This window comes from Oreochromis niloticus, linkage group LG15 (genome assembly GCF_001858045.2).
Source record: "Oreochromis niloticus isolate F11D_XX linkage group LG15, O_niloticus_UMD_NMBU, whole genome shotgun sequence".
Classification (NCBI taxonomy): Eukaryota; Metazoa; Chordata; class Actinopteri; order Cichliformes; family Cichlidae; genus Oreochromis; species Oreochromis niloticus.
The window spans coordinates 14,975,728-14,996,393 of record NC_031980.2 but is presented as its reverse complement, the minus strand read 5'-3'; the positions used below and the strand labels follow the sequence as shown (position 1 = coordinate 14,996,393).

Sequence of the window (20,666 nt, the reverse complement as noted above, 5' to 3'; positions counted from 1 at the left end):
ACAACAGTTTCCCCACAGTGTTAGTCAATCACTGTTATTCCACACAGACAAGCATTTCAACCTGAGCCACTACTTTCGTTTACACAGACGGGGGCCACCGAGACAGTGCAAAGGTTCCGCCACAGCCATCTGCTGGTCCACTGTGACTTTGACAGGAAAAAGTACAACAAAGCTTGTTCCTGTCCCTGGTTATAAATAATAAAGCTCAGGTGGAAAATTTAAAAAGTGTAAAAGGGTGCCGAGGAGTTTGCTACGAAAACAGCCTGATACGGCTCGAACATTTGACAGTTACCGTCACATATTTCTGCTGCTCAGCTGACAAAGCAATTAAAAACGACGACTCACAGACTTCACTTTTATCAAAACTCCTGACATTAGTGATGAAAATCTGCCAGATGATCATGAACCAAATGCATGACAACAATTTGAAATTTAATTGAAAAAAAATGAGCTGAAACTCCAACTGAGCTGCAATTTATTTGGTGCCAAAACACATCATAAATCACAGAAAGCTTTTTTTTTTTTAAATTACCCGGCTGTGATAAGCACAAAAATACTTTTTAATTTCAAACCCAAACACCTCCTTGACTGTTAAAATTGATATTTATTTAAAAAAAAGAAAGAAAAGAAAGACGAAGCAGACAACCCATTTTCAAACCACTTTATGATTTGCCAGAAAACTACATACTTTGGCAAGATAGACTTGTTTTTAACCGAGCAGTTACACAACAGTATTCTCTATGCTAATCACTGGCTCTGGTACAGCCACTAAATAAAAAGAATAATGGAATTGAATTTAAAAATGTGTTTGGCACCGATAACAGCAACATGTTGTTCCAAACATCATTCTATCTGCTTATGGAAAATACAATAATCTTTCCTTTTGTAGGGCTTAAATAAGCAATCTTAAAGCCCATGATTGTAATTATCAATGTACTGTAGATGATCTTTACTACATTAAAAGCATTTATGTTTTGTTAATTAGATAATTATTTTTGTCAAATGATGATTGCCAACAAGTTTAGCACATTTTTCTAACAGGATGGCAATCTAAGACGAGAAAAAAATGGGTAAAAGGAAAGGTTCCAACAGCCAATTTTTCTACTGAAACTGGCAAAAGTTTTTGAATATGAATGAAAAATAAATAAATAAATAAATGAATAAATATACAAATTGATTAACTGACTGTTACAGGTCTACTGTACAGCCTAATGCAAAGTCAGTTTTTAAGCAGCAATTATTCGAGTATTGGACCATTTCACGAGGTTTTAGCTTCTTAGACACAGAACATCAATTTATCAAAACAATTCGTTGAAGCATTAGCAATTTTTACAGCTCTTACACCAGCAGGATGGATCAATATTCTCTCATGTGTATCGAGAGGCCCAAAGGCTTAGGACCTAAGCATTTGTATTCCACTCGAAGTGTTTGGTAAAGGCCACTTCTCTTCTCAACAGCTTTCTAAGGAATTATTGGAAATGGCAGGGGAAAAGATTTCTGAATAAAAGGACGAGACAGTGAATGACAAAGAATTAGCTATGATTAGACGAATTACTAGAGTGTGCTATTTTGTGAGTCACACAGATTTTCAGCAAAACAGAAAAGAAGATCAGAGCCTTGTTGAAAAGTATACCTTCTCAAATAGGCACTTTGCAAAGACTTCTGTATTATGTACGCTGCATAGATTACATACAGCTACAAGTGAAACAAAATTGATATGGCAAAATATCTCATTGGCTTCCATGGATGACAGATTGGTAGCAAAAATTAGTGTGTTTAATACACATGCAGCAGCACTAAATGATTTTCCCCAGCAATCTGACTCATGGTGGTGCACAGAAAAGGAAAGGGAGTAAAGTGAATGAAGGTAACCAAGTTGAGAAGAAGAAAAACTCACAGGGTGGAAAATAGGAGAAAACAGAGGAGAGCATTTCAGAGAGCTAATTAACTGAACGGGCATATTGTTAATATTTAATACAAATTTTAATACACACACACACACAAACACAAACACACGCACACAACTCCTTACACTATGATGTGTATGCCTTTAGAAATACAGGTAAAATCTGACCCACATAATGGTACGTAGACTCATTGGCCACTTTATTAGGTATGGCTCATGATCAAAACAAATACCTAATCAGCCAATCAGATAGCAGCAACTCAATGCATTTAAGCATGCAGATATGGTCAAGACAACCTGCTGAAGTTTCAACAGAGTGGATGGTTTAATAGACTTTGAATGTGGCATGTTTGTTGGTGTTCTAATTATTTTAGAAACTGCTGATCTGCTGGGATTTTTTTACACACAACCATCTTTAGGATTGACAAAGACTGCTCTGAAAAAGAGAAAAATATACACTGTTGATGTCAGAGGTCAGAGGAGAAAGGTCAGACTGCTTTAAGCTGACACAAAAGCAACAAAAAAAAAAAAACCATTCGATAAAAAGAAGGTATGCAGAAAAGCATCTCTGAACACACAACACATCCAAGCATGAAGCAGATGAGCTGCGGCAGCAGAAGGCTACAGGTGCTACAGATGTCACTGTTGTCAGCTAAGAACAGGAAACATGTCAACATGCACCAAAATCTCAGAGGAATGTTACCGGCACCTTGTTGAATCCATGCCAGTTCTGAAAGCAAAAGGGGGATCCCAACCCAGTACTGGTAAGATGTAACTAATGAAGTGGCCAATAAATGTAAACTGCAGTTTTACACTGGCCAGGAAATTGAGCTGATTGCAAGCTGGAAAGCGTCTCCACACACAATCATATATAGAGCGTGAATACTGCACACTGACCTCTTCAAGGTTTTGTTTTTTAATATAAACCCATTTTAACCAATCTCTCTCTCACTCACACACGCACGCATGCACACACACACACACACACAATGCATAAGGGGTAATTTGGGTTTCAGTATCTTGCTTAAGGGCACTTTGACTAGACTGGACTGGAGGACATTGAGATTGCGCCACTGACCATCCATTAAGTAGATGAGGTGCTCTACCTCCTGAGCACAAATTAATTAATCGTTTATTTGGGAAAACAATCAGATAAATACTCTGAAATAAAAATAATTATTTATTGCAGGTCTAAACTTAATAATTCATCCCGTTAATCTTTTGGTGGTCAAAAAAATAATAATAAAATAAATGGAAATAAAGTGAATATTGGCTTTGCATTCATCAGGATGCGACTTCATTAGGATGCCCACGTTGCTCTGTGTCTGCAGGATGCTTAAGTTGCCAACTGTCTGCAAACAGATTAGCCATAACAACTTGAGAAACGAGAAGCCAGTCATGCTGTGTCCTTGTGATAGACTCTCCGATTTGCTTAATGTAGCCTTAACAATGTTATAAGGGCAATTTGGGAACTTCAAATAAGGTCACAGACAGATTGAAGTTCAAGATACTCTTGTTTAAACATTTCTTTGAAGACTTCTTTTTCTTTTAGGGTGACTGCAAAACCGCACTACATCCTCCTGGAGCAACAGCTGGTATCATGTCCCACACATTCGGCACCATCTGTCAGCCGTGTCATCGGGACAGAACAAGATGTAAGTGTGGATGATTCAAGGCATGTGCTGTCCACGACTGTTCAACAGGGAAACACAGCAGACAAAAACCTTGTTAACCAAACATTTCTAGGGCTAAATACCATTTTGGGCTGTGATTCCAGGGGTTAATCTGTCACGGAGAATATCATAAATGCAAATATGCCATTTCTGATATCCTCCATATTGATACTGCTGTCACAATAATAACCACGGTTTAGAGTAGCAATGGGGGAGAAAAAAACTGATGCTGACATGAACTGGATAATGTAAAGAATGAAAGCATGCCACATTGATGGAAATAGAAACCTACAAAAGCCCAAATTCAAAGACACCCTGAAAATCAAAGTGAAAAACTGATGCGGTAGTCTACACCATCCTGCCAAAATTTCATTGCAGCAGCTCAAAAATGGTATTTGTAGTATGCATGTCCCCTATGTCCTTATATCCATGCCTGAGAATGCCCCTAAAGGAATAAAGGATGATGTCCCGGTGGATCTCCTCCCAGATCTGGAACCAGGCATCACTGAGCTCATGGACAGTCTAAAGTCCAACCTGGCGGCATTGGACGAAAACATAATGTCTCAGAGGTGTTCTAATGGATTTATTTAGGAGAGCACGGGGGGATACTCACTGCCTCCATACTCTCACCACATGACCCTGGGTATTACTGTGCACCACAGGAGGTCCAATGATTTCATTCTAATGGCAGTCAGGGTGCCATTGTCTAGCCTGTAGGGGTCTGTGCGTCCCTTCACGGATATGCCTCCCCAGAACATCATTGACCCCTTACCAAACCGGTCATGCTGAATAATGTTACAGGCAGCATACTGTTCTCCAAGGCTTCTCCAGACCCTTTCATATCTGTCACATGTGCTCAGGGTGAACCTGCTATCATGTGTGAAAACCACAGTGTGCCAGTTTTGGCATTCTATGCCAAGGTGCTGGACTGTGAGCAAAGGGCCCAACAGATTACATTAGATGCTCAGGCTACCCTCATGAAGTCCTTTTCTAATAGTTTGGTCACACCAGTGGCCTGCAGAAGGTCATTTTGTTGGGCTTTGGCAGTGCTCACCCTACTGTCCTTGCACAAAGAAGGAGATACCGGTTATGCTGATGCGTCAAGCAGCTTCTAAAGTTTGGCATCTTCTCCTGGAATCTCCTCCACACTCTTGAGCAAACTTTCTCTCAATGTTACGCATTGATGCATTGAGGAGTTGGACTACCTATGCAAACCCTGGAGGTTGTCCAGGTATAGCCTCATGCTACCAGTATTGACACTGACCCTAGTCAAATGCAAAACTAGTGACAAAACTATTTTAAAGGATGAGGATGGAAAACTGTCAGTGGACTACACCTGTAAAAAGATTCCTGTTTTGAGGGTTGACTCATTGTTGCCACTCTAGTGCACCTGGTAGTAGCTGAAACTGATTTACAAACCCCTCTGTTACTTAACTGACAGAGCAATATCCCAGAGGTTTAACTGCCTCAATGCCATACTCTGATTAAAAAGTGTTCCTTTATTAATTTTTTGAGCAGTTTATATATACACATTAACTTTAAAACACCAGAGAGCAATATAATGAGAAATAAAGGCTAATAGCATGAGGTTGGCAAGGCTAAAATAATACAGCAAAAACAGTGACAGTGTTTGAAATCCTGTTGAAAGCACTGTGACTGCCTCGGATAATTTGGGATAAATTACATTACACATCGGTGACAAAATAAGAGATGTCAAAGCAAGTTTAATGCCCAGCTTCCCTCGGGATATTCGTAAAAAAAAACAGAGGCTTTCAGGATGTTTTGGACTAAAGCTGTTCAGCATCCTGTTTGACTACTTTATAAAAAAGAAAAAACCCACAACATTTTAAAGCAATATTGGAGCAATTGGAGCTATTAAATATATATATAAATATATATATATATATATATATATATATATATATATATACACACACACACACACACACACACACACACACACACACACACACACACACACATTTGATCTTAGATCATTTTAACAGGCAACATCAGTTGCTGCTAATACAGTGCATCAGTTAGATTTTAAGGAGGATGAGTAACACTTTTTTTCTATATTTTTCTGAGACTAGAAGCAGTCGGATTAATGAGCGAACACTTGATATAAAAAGAATCAAGTATTCAGGCTTTACATCCACATCTCAACAGATGTGGGCAGATTTGATCTAAACCTTGAACACACACAAAAGCCCTACAGTTCCGGAAAATGTATTTCCTGTCATCCACCTCCATCACTGAGAGCTGGGGTCGCTCCCTCTGGCTTCGGGAGTACATTTGTGTCTAAATTTGTAGACTGGCAGGTCTTAGGCCAGATTTTATGACGACATTCTATCCAAGTGTACGAGAAGAGTCCCTGAAGCATACAGTTCCCGCGCCTTTATGAGTCACTGCAATACTGTCACGAGCTTTCTTCACAGACAGAGTTCAAAACCAGGGGGAAAAAAAAGAGTTAAGCATATTGCTGTGTTTAACAAGGGGTTGCAAGATACTTCATAAGTATTTCTACAACATATTTAGAATTATGACTACTCTTCTTAATATACTGCATAATCCACTTGTATTTAACACGGTAGAACAACATGAATTGGTGGATTAGCATTGTTTGAGTAAGCCACACTCAATAAAGGCAGCCAGGGCTTGTGGTCCCTGCAGAATGGATGCGATTTATGAGCAAATTACAGCACGTGAGGTCAACTGAGATGGCAGAGTTATCGACTGGAAGCTATTACTAGTTAGAGGCCAACACTAACCCAGCTCTCGGTCTTGTGTTAATCTGTCCAATTTGCACCTCTTCATTTCTGCTGTAAGTAACAGTCATTATTGATAAAGATGTAAGGTGTATGTTAATGCAGTATCATTTTCAAGCAACTGCACAAACGGAGACTGCAGGTTATCAGTGTGATTCTGCTGATCTGAAAGAAATGATGGAGCAGATTCAATAGCTACACACTGTACCTGCAGATTAAGTTTTCAAGCAGAAGTAAATGGAACTGACGGCTGTAAAACCTGCCCATGCCTCGGCAGATAGCATTTCTGTGGTGAATGCTATAAGCACTCCTTTCTGCTCAACCGTTAATCAAGTTAAGCCAATTATCTTGTCTACTTATGCACCGAAAGCAAGATTATTTTAGCAGCATAAAAGATAATGAGGTCAATCAAAGTGTCAGCACATAGGCGGCGATGTCAACTGCAAACCTCGATGCTTTTATTTCAAAATAACAGCTTTCAACCAAAAAATAAATAAACAAAATCAGAAAATTGGGGGGCACGTATGTAAATGCTGTTGTCTTGTCTGTTCCCCCACTGTGGGGGAGCTGACAGTGAGTGACAAGCTGCAACAACTTTCAAGAAAGACAAAAAATATTTGTAATTATCTACAACAAGTGAAGTAAGAGAACTCCCTAGCCCTACCTTAGGGTCATTTTCAGAGTGTAACCAGGCACAACTATTTTTCCAATCAAAGTTTTTAAAACGTCAGTAAAACTTCTTAGACACCCTGAAATTACCCAACAAGGCGAGAGGGCACACTCTTCTCCTTAGACTCAAATCAAAAGCATCCCTCTATTAAGCTGCAACCCCACTTTAAATATAAGCAGGGGGTCACATTAGGCCATGGGCCAGGCAGGTGCTGTGTTCTCTCCCTTGCTGCATTTCCACCTTCAATCTCAGAATAAAGCCTCGGTGCCAAGGAGCAGCCCACCCCAGGTAATAGAGAAGGCCAGAAAGGATCAATACAGTGCTCTACTGATAGCGGGGTGGGGAGTCATGGGGAGCTGCTAACCTCCACAACATCTCACACAGACGTTCCCCTCGCCACTGGAGCCCTCTATCGAGCCGCTTGCCTGTGTGAGCCTCTGATCGATAGAGAAGGGGAGGTGACAGAGAAACATAATAGCAGAGGTAACCCCCTCGCCCACTTCATCCCAAGGTATTCATCAAGTTCTTTTTAAAGAAGACAGCAGAGGGCTCCTAAGGGTAAACATGCAGGCTCGTTTGTCTCCGTGACTATCTGCATCCCATTAGCAATATGCAGACATGTTAAAGGGATAAATTAAATTTAGAGTTCGAAAGAGTGCTAGTAGTTAACAGCTTCGCAGTGTTGTTCCCGGGCAGTTCACCAAAAAGGTCAAAATAATCTAACAGGAGAAACATGCTGTTAGACATATAAAAGAACACACAGATGCACCAGGCACTTACTGCCACACTGAAGCAAATAACAGACTGCTCATCAGGTCAATCCTGCACAATGCATCGTACCGACAATGTTAAAGGTTAATATTTAATAACATTTGTCTAAGTGGTTAGCAAAAACAGGTCAGTGTAGCTGGCAAAACCAATTTCAACTGAAAGCACATGAAAAAAAAAAAAACACAAGGAAAAAACTTTGCTAATAAATATTCAATTATGGGTCAAAATCAGTTCAGCCCCAGCTTTGTTGTTAAGGTCAGGCTTTAGTCATGACATGTTGCAGGGTCAAACGGAGCCACGCTTTTCCCTTTAGCATGCAGAATGATGAAGCTCTGTCATCTCTATGCAAATACTGCAAAGCCTGGATCAACACTGCTCTGCTGCCTGCTGCATTATAGCACTGAAGGAACTCAACCACGAGTTTGAATTTTCAGGTATAAGGGATAAGCAAATCCTAAACCATGTCAGTGCTTCTTCACGTAATACAGCGCACCGTTTGGATTATATACAACCTGCTACCGGCTACCGACTAAGATCACAAAATAAGAAACCCTTTTTGCTGAACCTTAAGTAAACAGTAAGTAAAAAAAGCAGAGGGCAGAAGCAGCTGCAGGCGGACCGCAGCATTAATAGAATGCATCCAATGTCCTTTTAGTTTATTCTACCTGACATCTTGACCTGGCACTTCTTCCGCAATAAAAATCATAAGAAAAGATGATACCTTCTCATACTCACATTGAATTTGATGATGTCATATATCAAATAGCGAGGCACGGGGTGACCGTTCACCTTGTCGATGATCATCTCCTGCAGGGAGTAAGACAAAGACTCGGTCAAGGGGGATGGACAAACAACAAAGGGAAGGGGAGAAGATGCAGAAAGTGGACAGAAAGTAAATGTTCTGAATTACGTGAGGTCTTAACATTACAGCATAATAAAAGAGGTGCCTGTTTGAAATGTGTTATGTAGAAAGTGTGGGGACTCTCTAGAGGATGCATGTTGAGAGAGGAAGATGGCTGCGGCAGTGCAAAAGATAGTAAGCCAGGTGTGTGGTGTGTAAGTACGTGCACATGGGTGTGTCTGTGTGGTCAAGGAGGACATGAAGCAGAAATAGCACTGCACATTTATTATGCAAGGCTGTCAGGTCGAGGTCAGGTGCAGTCGTGACGGTTGACACTCATAAGAAACACGTGATTAGTTTTAAAAGATCTCCACAACAGTAACAGTGAAGATGAGGTTAAAGTCGGAGTGGAAGTCGAACTTTTACACTTTAGCTGGTAAAAATTTGAGACTGACTCACTACGTATAGAGAACTATATTTATCCCCTCGCCCCTCATAAAATATAGAGGCACCTAACTGTGCTCTAGTGATGTACCTGACAGATAAATGAGTAACAGGTAAGACATCACTCAAGGACACAGCTATTACGCAAAAGGAGTATTTTTGGAGGCTCATATCCACACCCTGACCAACAGTATGAAGTATGAAGCTTCTGTTACCGAGATCAGAAATTACCTTCTATTAGCTTTGAACATATTTGTTTCATAGTCTCGTAAATAGTTTATCTTTACTTAGCGTAAAGATTGGGAATAAGAGCGGGGGGGGGGAAGGCTAAAATAGCAAATAATACATTCCAATAATCAAAGTGTATCAAGGAATAAAAATACGAGTCTAGGGCTGTGCGATATGACCAAAATCTCATATCCTGATATAAGACATCTGTCGTCCCGATAACGATATAAATCACCAAAATTTTACGTTTTCTGAAAATTCTGTGAATCTTGGGCAGCTCGACTTGCGTGAAGTGTTTCCAGCTGGGCGTCGTGTACCTGGAGTCGAATGTTTTAACCGATGCATGAAACTATACATTTTTAGACATAAGTTGTTTCTTTGTGAGTATTTATTACACAGCGTGCTGCGGGGAAAAGCCTGTTCTAACATTTGAGTCTAAGGTTTATTTTTTAGCACCCGACGGCTCTTTTTTGCTTCTCATCCGTAAACACTCTGCATACTCTTTCACGTGATTCAGTTTATTTTGAAAAGTCTCAACAGAATCTTGAGCTTTATTGTGAAAGGTTTATGTGGAAAATAAACAAGCGGACACGCAATGGTTTTACCGTCGCTGCTGCTAACGACAACGCATAAAAACAAGCGCTTGTCCGTCTGTAGTGTGGTTATATTAAATATAAGAGAAAGAGAGAACTTTAAGAAATTAATATAGCCACTACAGTGACCATCAAAACGGTGAAAAACTATTGCCGTAAGCTGTTTATTTTGCGACACTTCGAAACAAACGATAGCGTAAAATGAAACGATAGATGTTTTTATATCGTCATCCGATATATATCATTATTTTTGGGGGGGGAGATTCTATAACTATTCTGAAACCAACCGACTACTCCATTGACTGTAGGAGGAAAATTTTCTTATTTTTTCTTCTTCTACTGGTTCAAACCAGTAAAAGCGGTCTATGTGATGAGCTGAGCGAATTGCCCATTACCGGTATTATACAGACATGGGAGTGTTATTCTTGTCGTTTTATTCTTGGCAAAAAGTAAGTATGTCAAAACTTTTCTTTTAACATTTATTTGACTTAAAAGAACCCGAAGGCATGAATTTCTTTACATTTCAACATGGAACAGCAGTCTTCAGTGAATGGAAAATTGTTATAGACCTGTCATCTACCAGCCACTTTCCCAAGATGAGAAACTTCTACTTGAGTACCTGCATCCTAATGACTACTTGAAGTGTGTTACAATAAAAACTCCCCTGCTGGCTGATGTAATTTTACTTCACATCTCACAGGACGAAGGACCAGACAACACAACTAAATTTCCACAGCTAGATTGGTGGAGAGGAGAAAAGGCATGAATGCAAGGCATGCACAGCTCTGAAGGAGGATTTGGAGAGTAGAAATGATGTAATTCCAGGAGGCTGCCATCATTATGCATCTGGTGCACTGAACCATGGCGCAGACAGACAGCAGCGGATGAATACATTAATGTGACCAAAGGAAACTGCCAGGAATTCAATCTACACTGTGCATTCATCCAAAATTGGAACCCAAGTTGATGTAAAGCTCATTAAAAACTGTAACACAAAACAGCATGTAAAGACAAAGACCAGAGGCTCTGGGCTAAAGATGAAGAATATCAGACAACACAGATGGGCTTCTAAAGGGATCCTCATAAACTGCAAAATACAGCCTCTATCAGCTAAGAGCCAGAAGCATCAACAGATTAATAAACACGAGTCAAAACAAACCTTGCAGCAATCTAAACACACGGCCACACTGCTTCTTCAAAGGAACACTTAACACGCTGCAATTAGACGTCCTGCCTGAGTGAGGAACTTAAAATTCACCGCATCAATCAGAAACTGTTAAGCTAAGAGGAAGCGCAAACCTAGTGTTTGCATAAAATCTCAAAACTTTGACAAAGCAAAGCCGGGAGCAACACATAAAGAATGAAAGGGAACTTATTTGTAATCTTCAGTATTTGAAAGACAAAAACAAACTCTGGCTGCCAGAGATTTATAATCACTGATGACATGAACGTGCAAGCAATTTCCTATTGTTTCATGATGACTCATACATGTGCACCTGCTGCAGTGGTGCGGCTGGGACCTGCGTGACCCACGCTGCACAGACACCCCAGTGGAAGTCAGAGCCTGGCATTACAGTGGAAGGATAAGTCACCGACCCCTGCTGAGCACACAGCAGAGCGCAACAACAAAAACACAACGCGGAACAAAGACTGAAAACTGAAACATTTCATTAGTGCTTTCCCCAGGATGTGTACGATTGGAGTCTGCTGTTTCAAACTGAAACGTGCTCACCTTTCACACCAGGTTTGACAGCTGGTGTCAATTAGCCTTTTCTAATTTCGTAAAAAGACTACACAGCAGGAGCAGGATGACGGTGAATTTGGAATTGGAGGGGACACTGGACAATACAGAACCATTCCAAAGAAGGTAACGGGAAAAGCATAACTTACCCCATCCAACAGAGTATTTGATAGGTGGACACGTGGATCTTTCCGGAAAGGAAACTCTAGATTTGATATGTGGAAGACGGCGTTGTCTCTGTCGATCATGTACACCTCATTTTTTCCATTGATGAGCATCATGTACCTGTGGAAAAACAGGATGCATCCTTAGCTAATTGTAAGCACAAGTTAACAAGTTTTATTTGTGTTAATCGCTGTGATAGCAATGATAATAAGAAGAACCACTGAAACCCCAAACTCAATAGTTAAAAGAATATATTGGAAACTGTAACACTGTCATAAATTCAATAAAATCCTGGCAATAAATCTTACATTTTTTATATGCTATGAATCAAAAACACTGTTGGGGACTACTTGGTTGGGATCTTCATAAATGAAGCTAATCCTCATCAGAACTACAAGTGGGAGCTTTGATTAGATTAGATTTAATTAGCAGTGATTAAACAGCCTCCCAGCTGTCACACATGTCTGATTTAAATATTGCAAAATCCTGGCTGGTGCACAAATTATGTGATATCAGTTGTTTTCTAACTATGGTATGTTTTCTGTATGTGTTGAAAAAGCCCAACTAGGGGTGGTCATCGCAAACTAGCTTAGGTTTAGTACTGTGTAGCTTTTATCTTTTAACATAACATGCCCCACAGAAATAAGCTTTATATTTATGCGTGTCTCCCATCAATTTTAGCCCAAGTAGTTGAATGATTTTTTATAATGATGATTTCCTTGTTTCCATTACACAAAAGGGAGGATCTAAATCGCAACAAAGACAGCTTCAACCCAAAAAAAGCAAAGCACTGGAATCACCTATTGGCTGAATCTTTACTACTAAAACAACTGTTTGGCGTGCGACCCTGTCGATCAAGAGCTCTTCCACAACACATTCACTGAACAGGAACAGAATAGATTAGAAAAACAGCATCTCAGCATAACTGTTTCAACATGTACATGTTTTCCATTTCACTCAAAGTATGTTTAATTGTTTCTTTGGGGTAATCACAAACTATTACAGCCTTCGTACCACTTTATTAAAATGTTTCGTATTGCTCGTTTTCATGTAATTTCTCCAGACAAGCAAAGAGGCCTATAATTTTCTTTCATTAGCTTATTTGGATGATTAAGATCGGAAGTAATAATAATACTTTAAAGCTTAATAGTTGTGAGCAAAGAGAAACAACACAGTCTGCGTATGCCTCCAAAGTGCAAATGAGCTGTGTTCAATTGAAAAAGCAAAACAAAAACAAACAAACAAAAAAAAAAACAAGGTAAAGGTGTAAGAGCTTTTAATCGTGTCTGAAAAGGAAAGATCACCAAACAGACGCTTAATAATTACCAAAGCACCCATTTTTCCTTTTATCTAGCTGCATTTAACGAGAACTGCAAACTAAAAGCTGTGATCAGTGTGGCTGAAACTGAACAGACACATAAAAGCTTGCTTATTTTACTTTTCAAAACAATAAAAGGTGGCTGATACTAAAACTTGTTTTCTTTTTACAAAATGCATCTTAATAAAATTTTTACTCAATGGTAAACAAATTATTTTTTCCTATTACAGAAGTCCCTTAGCGTCTTCCACTAGCACAAAAACACTTTGTTAGCACATAGGTTATTACTCTATCTTCAAACTGCATACATCACCAGTGGCCCATGCTCAGCTAATCCACAGCACGCCTTTGCAGGTGAGATAAAGAGGCACAAAACAACATTTCTACAGTCTGTTTCCCCTCAAGTTAAACTTTTGCAGCAATAAAACAACATAACATACCTTGTGTGATTTCATGCCGTCGTCTCTACAGTATATATTTATTACTGTTACCAGCTTAAAGGTTTTTTGTTTGGTTTTGTTCAAAGAAAACCAACATGGTCAGTCTGGGGTCACACATTGTTTGTGTTATTGGATTAAATGATATTACACTGCAAGGGATTTGCTGGTATTTTGTCCATCATAATCTTTATTTTTTTCTGGTTTGGGATTCTTCAAAAGTAATATTAAGTAAAAGCAAAACAGAAAGTGAAAAGACAATCCACTGCTGGAAAATTACTTTTCCACCCTTGAGTAGGCCAATCTGGGAGATTCAACAACTTGAGAGCAGCGACTGTTGGACTGTTAAAAGCTGTTAAAACAGGCCAGCTTTCAAACATGGGTCACGATATGAGCATGTGGCTGGTATTAGTTTGACTCACACTATCCTCATAAGGTGTGCCGGATTGCCAGCGCATGAAGGGTGATTTTTATCACCCTTATTTCTCCATCTGCACTGTACCACTACAAGGGTGGGGTGAGGGGCATCTTTGAATAACCAGAGTAAACACTACAGGTGAACTAAGGTGTTCTTCTCTCAGGCATTTTCTCTAGAGGCGTGGGGCTGTAAAATTAACTGGATAAGGGTTCCCACAGCATGCATTTTAATCTATTATTTTGTGGACACCCCATCTGGAAAATAAGTCATCCAAATTATTTGGAACCCAGTTATAATTTAAGGATCCATCCTTCTGCTGGTGCTGTCTAATTTAGAAAAACTGACCTAATGTATTGCATTTAATGAGATGTTTTCTTCTTATTGGGGCTAAATTGAACTGTGCTAGATGAATTATGTGTATTAGGCCAGGTTGCTTTATCAGTTGTTTCATTAAGATACATAAAACTGAGGTCAAACAATATTTGAAAATACTGTGCCTTGAGCCATTCCTCATTTCTTTTCATTTTACAAGGAAAATGAGAAACAGGTGCAAGGATCTATCAAAACATGCAGCAAATAAGGCAAAAACTTTTTTTTTGAACAATTCTACCAAGCTTGAAAGTCAATATTTGGTATGACTATCTTAGATAAACTTTCTTATATACTTTTTTTAAGCAGTGTTCAGGAATAGTTCTTCATGCATTTAACACTCTTCTTTGGATGATGGCTGTTTGTTCTCTGTCAAAATGATTTTGGGCTCTCAGGAGGCCAATCCATGACTCGACTTAACTCAGTTTTTAGGGTTTTCTATTAGATAGTAGTACCTGGTACCAGGACACACTACACCCACACTACACCCAAGTTTTCAGCTAATACACATGCTTTTTTCCTGTCAAACTCCAGTATCTTTGAGATTTTTCAATTATTCAAATACAAAATGCTAACAAATGATGTGTTTTGGGGTGCTAGTTTTAAAGATATTATACATATTACAATATTATATAGATATAAAATACATACATTTCAGTACCAAATAATACCTGAAGAATACCCAGAGAGACACAGTTGTGTTTGCTGCTTTATCAATAAACACAATGAGTTGGCAAATAATTAAAAGCAGTTTCGAAACGGGGACATTAAACAGACTTAAATCCTTGAGCTTCCCTTCTGTTGGTTCCCCAAAAATGAGCTAAAAAAAGATGGGCCACACCCAAAAACACAGACACCATTGTTGCCTTTGTGTTTCCTCCAGAACAGTCTCCAAGTGTAACAGCAGGTGTGAGCATTCAGCATTGTTTTTACCCAACTGCTTTGATTAGATTTTCCATGTCAAACACATCTTTATTAGGCTCTCTTTGTTGTCTTTTTTTACTTAAAGAACAATATGTACAGAATTACAAAACCCAGAAACTCAACCATAGTCTAAGTCCCATTAATGTCACTGTCAACTTATTTTTGTTGTTTAACTTAACATCCATCCATATGCATGACATTATTCTGTTTAATGGTTGATTAGTTAAGAGTCAAGTAGGCTTGTCTTTGTTAATTCCACTGAGAGAGAGAATCCAGTGGCTTCATTACACACCTCTTATGAACTCAATTACACTCTGCAGTCTGCTGGCTGCTCTTTAAAACAAAATACCAAGTGCTGAATAAAGCAGAACTAATATGTCGTAATGAGCAACTAAAGCCCTGCTGTATTTGGAAAGGTTAAGTATCCTAATCAATGCGAGTAAAAACTGCAGCAAATTATCTTGTATTTCAAACCAGAAGAAAATTGGTAGAAGGCTTTCATGTGGTACCAACTTACAGCTAGTACACACACTGAAGGGATGTGGGCATTGTCGGAAAGCCAATTTGGATGGCAGAGATGAATTTGAGATTAATGACTTCCCAAAGGACAAAGACACAAATTTCTCATACCTGCTGTGACTCTCCGCGATTATAAACAACAGGATTAAACCTAATAAATATGCCACGAATACCAGCTGGTTCAAAAAGGGAAATTTGTCAAGATGCCAAGAGTGAGGGTGTGTGGAAGTTAACACCAGCGACAGTGATGTGCATTATACAAGTAATGTGCCAATGCCAGGTTTTTTTGCCATTTTACCCTTGCTGACTCTCAAAGGAGATGTCTGGCCCAGGACCTCCTACACGGACCCCACCAAAGTATATCTGGTGATATATAATGATATATGAGTGTCTTTATGTATGGTTTTGTTTTATTTTGGTCATCAGCCAATTTACTAGTTAATAATTCCCTAGCTAGCCTTAGCCCCTCTCATCCCTAATGCTTTAATCTTCATTGCAGACATGGATACACACACAGACATCTGGGGAGCTGCTAGCCAAATAGTCATTCTGGTCATATTTATTTAAAATCTGCTTTAAGTCCAGCGGCTGGGGCACATCTGTAATAGATGTATTATAATGCAAGATGACTGCCCCTCCCTGAACCTGGTTCTATTGGAGGTTTATTGCTGTTAAAAGGGGGTTCGTCCTTCCCACTGTCGCGAAATGCTTGCTCACAGGTTGCTGTCTGATTGTTGGGGTTTTCTCTGTATTACTGTAGGGCCTTTAGCTTACAATATAAAGTGCCTTAAGGTGACTATTGTTGTGATTTGGTGCCAGATAAGAAAAACTGAAGTCAATCAATTTAATTCTCAGATGAATCCCTGAAGTATGTCTTAAAGGCAGGTTGACAGAAAACTTGTGGAGACCATAGATAACATTCAGCCGCCTCTAAACTCTTGCGGTCAGATGGACTTCACTGTCACCATATTGGGCCACAGTATGGTGAAGCAGTAGTCCTCATGCGCTAGAGGTCTGATGTAAGTAGCAGTGCCACTCTAAGCACTCAAAGTACTTAGACAGTATAAGCACCTGAGTTGAAGGCAAGTGGATTTCTTCTGTAGGTTCCTGAAGACATTTTATCTCTCATATAAGAGGCCTCTATATCCACTTTCAAGACCCTAAAAAAGAAGTGCAGTTGCCTTCAACTAAAGTGCTTAAGACTACCATGACCTACATAACTGACAACCTGCCCAGACACACTAACCAGAACTACCTCCAGCTGTAGTTCTGGTTCACGTGACTGCGCAAAGTTTACTAAGGGTGCAGAGCAAAATGTCAACTACCATTGTTTACTCCCATCCAAAAAGGTGGAGTTGACTTCTGACTGCAGGAGTCCCTGAGGGGGCATTATGATTATTTGTCACAATATGAAATACTCATATTTCCAGAAGACCACTTTTTACATGACAAGATAATCTTTCAACAAAGCGTGGGATGCCTCTTGTGCAGACACCTGCGTCTCATTAAATAAATTAAATTATCCATGACATGATAGAAACAAGTAAAAAATAATCCTTTTAAAATATTGTGGAGAACCAGGATTTTATTAAAATAAATCAAATGGTTTATAATGCACAGACAGGACACTTTTACATGACAATATAAGTTATAATACATTAAATGGTAAATGGACTCGTTCTTATATACCGCTTTGCTACTCTTCTGAGCACTTGTGCATTCACCCATTCACACCCATTCGCACAAGCACATGTTCGTAGTGCTTTCTAACCAACATTCACACATACATTCATACTCTGATGGATGCATCGGAGAGCAATTTGGGGTTAGTATCTTGCCCAAAGATATTTGGCATGCAGGGGAAGCCAGGAATCGAACCACCAACCTTCCGATCAGTAGATGACCTGCTCTACCGCCTGAGCTACAGCCATCCCAATCAAGACATTACAATCATAAATAACAGTTTTGTTATGTAAGATATGTGCATACACACATAGTTAGGTTTGCTTTGGAATAGGTATACAAGTTAAATACAAGACCATATGTGTTACTTTGGGGGGGGGTTAATGTGACATCGTTTTGTTTGTTTGTTTTCCTCATCTCATCACATCTCTGTCTGGTGTAAATAACTTCCTAGTTTTAAAGACATCAATATTCGAAGTCCCTAACTTGAAAAGTTAGGGACTTTATTTTTGTAAATCTGTACCTAGTTCAAGTTGAGAGAAGGGAATGGAGAACCCAGAACTACAACTTCTGGAATACGCTGGTCAAGAAAAGTGGCCGTCATAAGATGGTGTTATGTGTAGAGCATGACCACACACACACACACGCTCCCCTGACAGGAGAAAGCGTAAAAACACACTAATCCTGAGATATAAAGCAGGTGGAGACACGTTCTGTGGAAACTGCAGGGGGATGAAGAAAAGAAAAACAAAGAGAAAAAAAAAAGAAAAGAAATGTGGGTAGAGAAGGAAAATATGGTGAGTGGGCCAGCACTTACATTTTTTGGGTGGGAGAGGACGGACTCCATCCTCACACTGAGGATGGAGCAGGGTAAGAAAGGGAACAGGAAATGCCTGCATTGCCTAGTTTAGGCAAAATGATAACTCCTGCAGACAGAAAGATATACTTGTGCGCAGGGCTAATATCTTTTATCTCAGAAAAGGAACAATGGCTAAAAAGATCAAACAGAAACGCCGAATGTCACAACAGAGAAGATCTGTCAACCAGTGGGGACACAACAGGTCTGCACAGAGCAGAAGAGGTTCTCCCGCTGTCTAATTGGCCAACTAGCCACGGCTGTCAAGTACGTTCAGAGGAAAGTAGAGACCATTAGTTCTGTGCAACTCCCAGTGGTGGTCCTCCTCGTCACAGTCACACCTTCATACCAATACCATTCCTCCCCTCCTTCCTTCTATTAAATTATGGTGGCAACAGACACTTTATTCTGTTCTTATGGACAACAGGAAATTATGAAATATAATATGCTCATTTATTCAGACAAGTGGATGTTTCTGCCCGCCTCCTCCTCGGCTCTCTGGGTGCTTCGCATGTTATGCACATTCCCGAGCCACATCCCCCAAGCTCTTTAGCCCTAATGAGGCACAGACGGTCATTGTATCGGCTCTGCAAGTCTACAAGGCATGACTGACAGCAGCTGATTTCCAGGGGAGGGTTTAGATCAGATCCAACAGCTTTGCACATCATTAGTGATGCGTCAAGGGGCTGCTCAAGGGACGGTGCTCTCTTTTTCCCCCCTAGGGAGGGCGGGGTGATTTCTCATTTTAGACGGAAGCGCAAAAAAAGAAAAAAGAAAAAAGCGGGCAAAACAAATGGATGTACATATTGTATTTGTCTGCTTGATGCAGTACTCTTGTGACTCAAAATACTATTTAAATACTTACAAATGTAAGCTTTTATAAAGAGGCTTACATATGCAGCCAAAGGCAACTAATCCTTTATTGTTGCCCACTACCTGGGTAAGGATTAAGGAACCCAAAACTACACACACTATAATTGTATAGACAATGTTAACTGTGCTCAGTTTTGACAGTTTTTTTGACTGGTTAAACATTTTTTGGGGATCCATTTTATTGACTAGGAGACTAGTGAATTAAATGTGAGGAGCAGCCCTAATTTAAAGCTTACTGAACACCAGTAAGGTAACCTACAAGTTCCCTGTTGAAACAAAATTTCAATAACTTACAAGACAGAATTTTGGTGCGGTCTATTATATAAAAGGTCAGCTGAGTAGCACCACAAACATTAGGCTACTACACGCCCTTGCTACAGTGTTGTTTGGCCTGTTTTTGCTGTTTGTTACGAAATGAAGAGTGTAGAAACGTAAGGGCAAAATCAGCTAATTGACAGGTAGTTGTAGGACAACATGATGACCTTATATCATGTAAAAGTCAGCTTCTGTTAATATAAATGAGATGTTTCTGTGAAATTAAAATGATACAACGCAGCTTGCTGTGCTGTCCACAAAAGGCAAAAAAAAAAAAAACCCACAACAAACAAAGACCCCCACCTCCAATTTTAGCCATTTGTGAGGTGGTTGCCTGGAAACCTGATGGCACTTTAATACCTAATACATTACTGAAGTTTTGTGGATATCAATCTGATTTAAATACTCTGACATAGATAATAATTTTCACCTTTGAATCACATTTGTCAGCTGAACTCTCGACTGTGTAGGCCCCACAGGAGGCACACAGATACACACACATAGTAAGAAATAAGAAATTAACTAAATAACCAACAGAAACTATAAACCACAAACACACACATATGTGTTTGTAATTATTTATTAAGCATACTGAATTAACAAATAAATGTTTTAATCTTTGTGTTATTTTATTTTGTTATATAAAACACTGGCAGTCTTACTGAGAAAAACAAAGAGTCAAAAAATGGGAAAGATGGCACTGGAGTCTCTTTCACTGACAGTATTTCATCTGGGATGTAAAAGAAAAACACTAGATTGGTGTCCTCTCTTTAAATAAAATCACTGAAGTGTTAATCAGGGATGGAACAGGACTTTAAAGAGACAATTAAAAAAGTCAAAGACTTTCTCAAGTCTAGTTTCTTTAAGTCCAAGATGAGCAACATTGTTTGTTTAAATGCCTAAGAACATAATTGGCCCTCTCTCTCCTCTTTGCCCTTCTCCTCTTCATCTCTGGGGCACAAACCAATCTAACCCTGACAGAAGGCTGTATAAGAAGAGGTGAAAAAACCCCAACTCAGTTTATGTCTCCCCTCTTGGCAAATCCACTAATTTTGCTGTCTTTTCCAAAGCCCATTAGAAGCCACCTCCTTGGCAGATTGCAGGCAAGTGACAAGTTTGTTTTTTGTCTTGTTTTTCTCCCTTCACTGTATGAC

The 20,666-nt window shown here is 39.5% G+C and overlaps 1 protein-coding gene across 2 annotated transcripts in view; it reads right to left on the bottom strand.

The window, feature by feature from the left end:
- rngtt (RNA guanylyltransferase and 5'-phosphatase) overlaps positions 1 to 20,666 on the bottom strand; it is a 106,223-nt gene that overhangs the window by 56,076 nt on the left and 29,481 nt on the right. For both annotated transcript variants that reach the window (XM_003446279.5, XM_005475013.4), the window contains exons 9-10: positions 11,785 to 11,920; positions 8,524 to 8,595 (exon numbers count right to left, since the gene is read on the bottom strand). In XM_003446279.5, the coding sequence (XP_003446327.1) occupies positions 8,524 to 8,595; positions 11,785 to 11,920 (208 nt within the window). The remainder of the gene's footprint in view (positions 1 to 8,523; positions 8,596 to 11,784; positions 11,921 to 20,666) is intronic.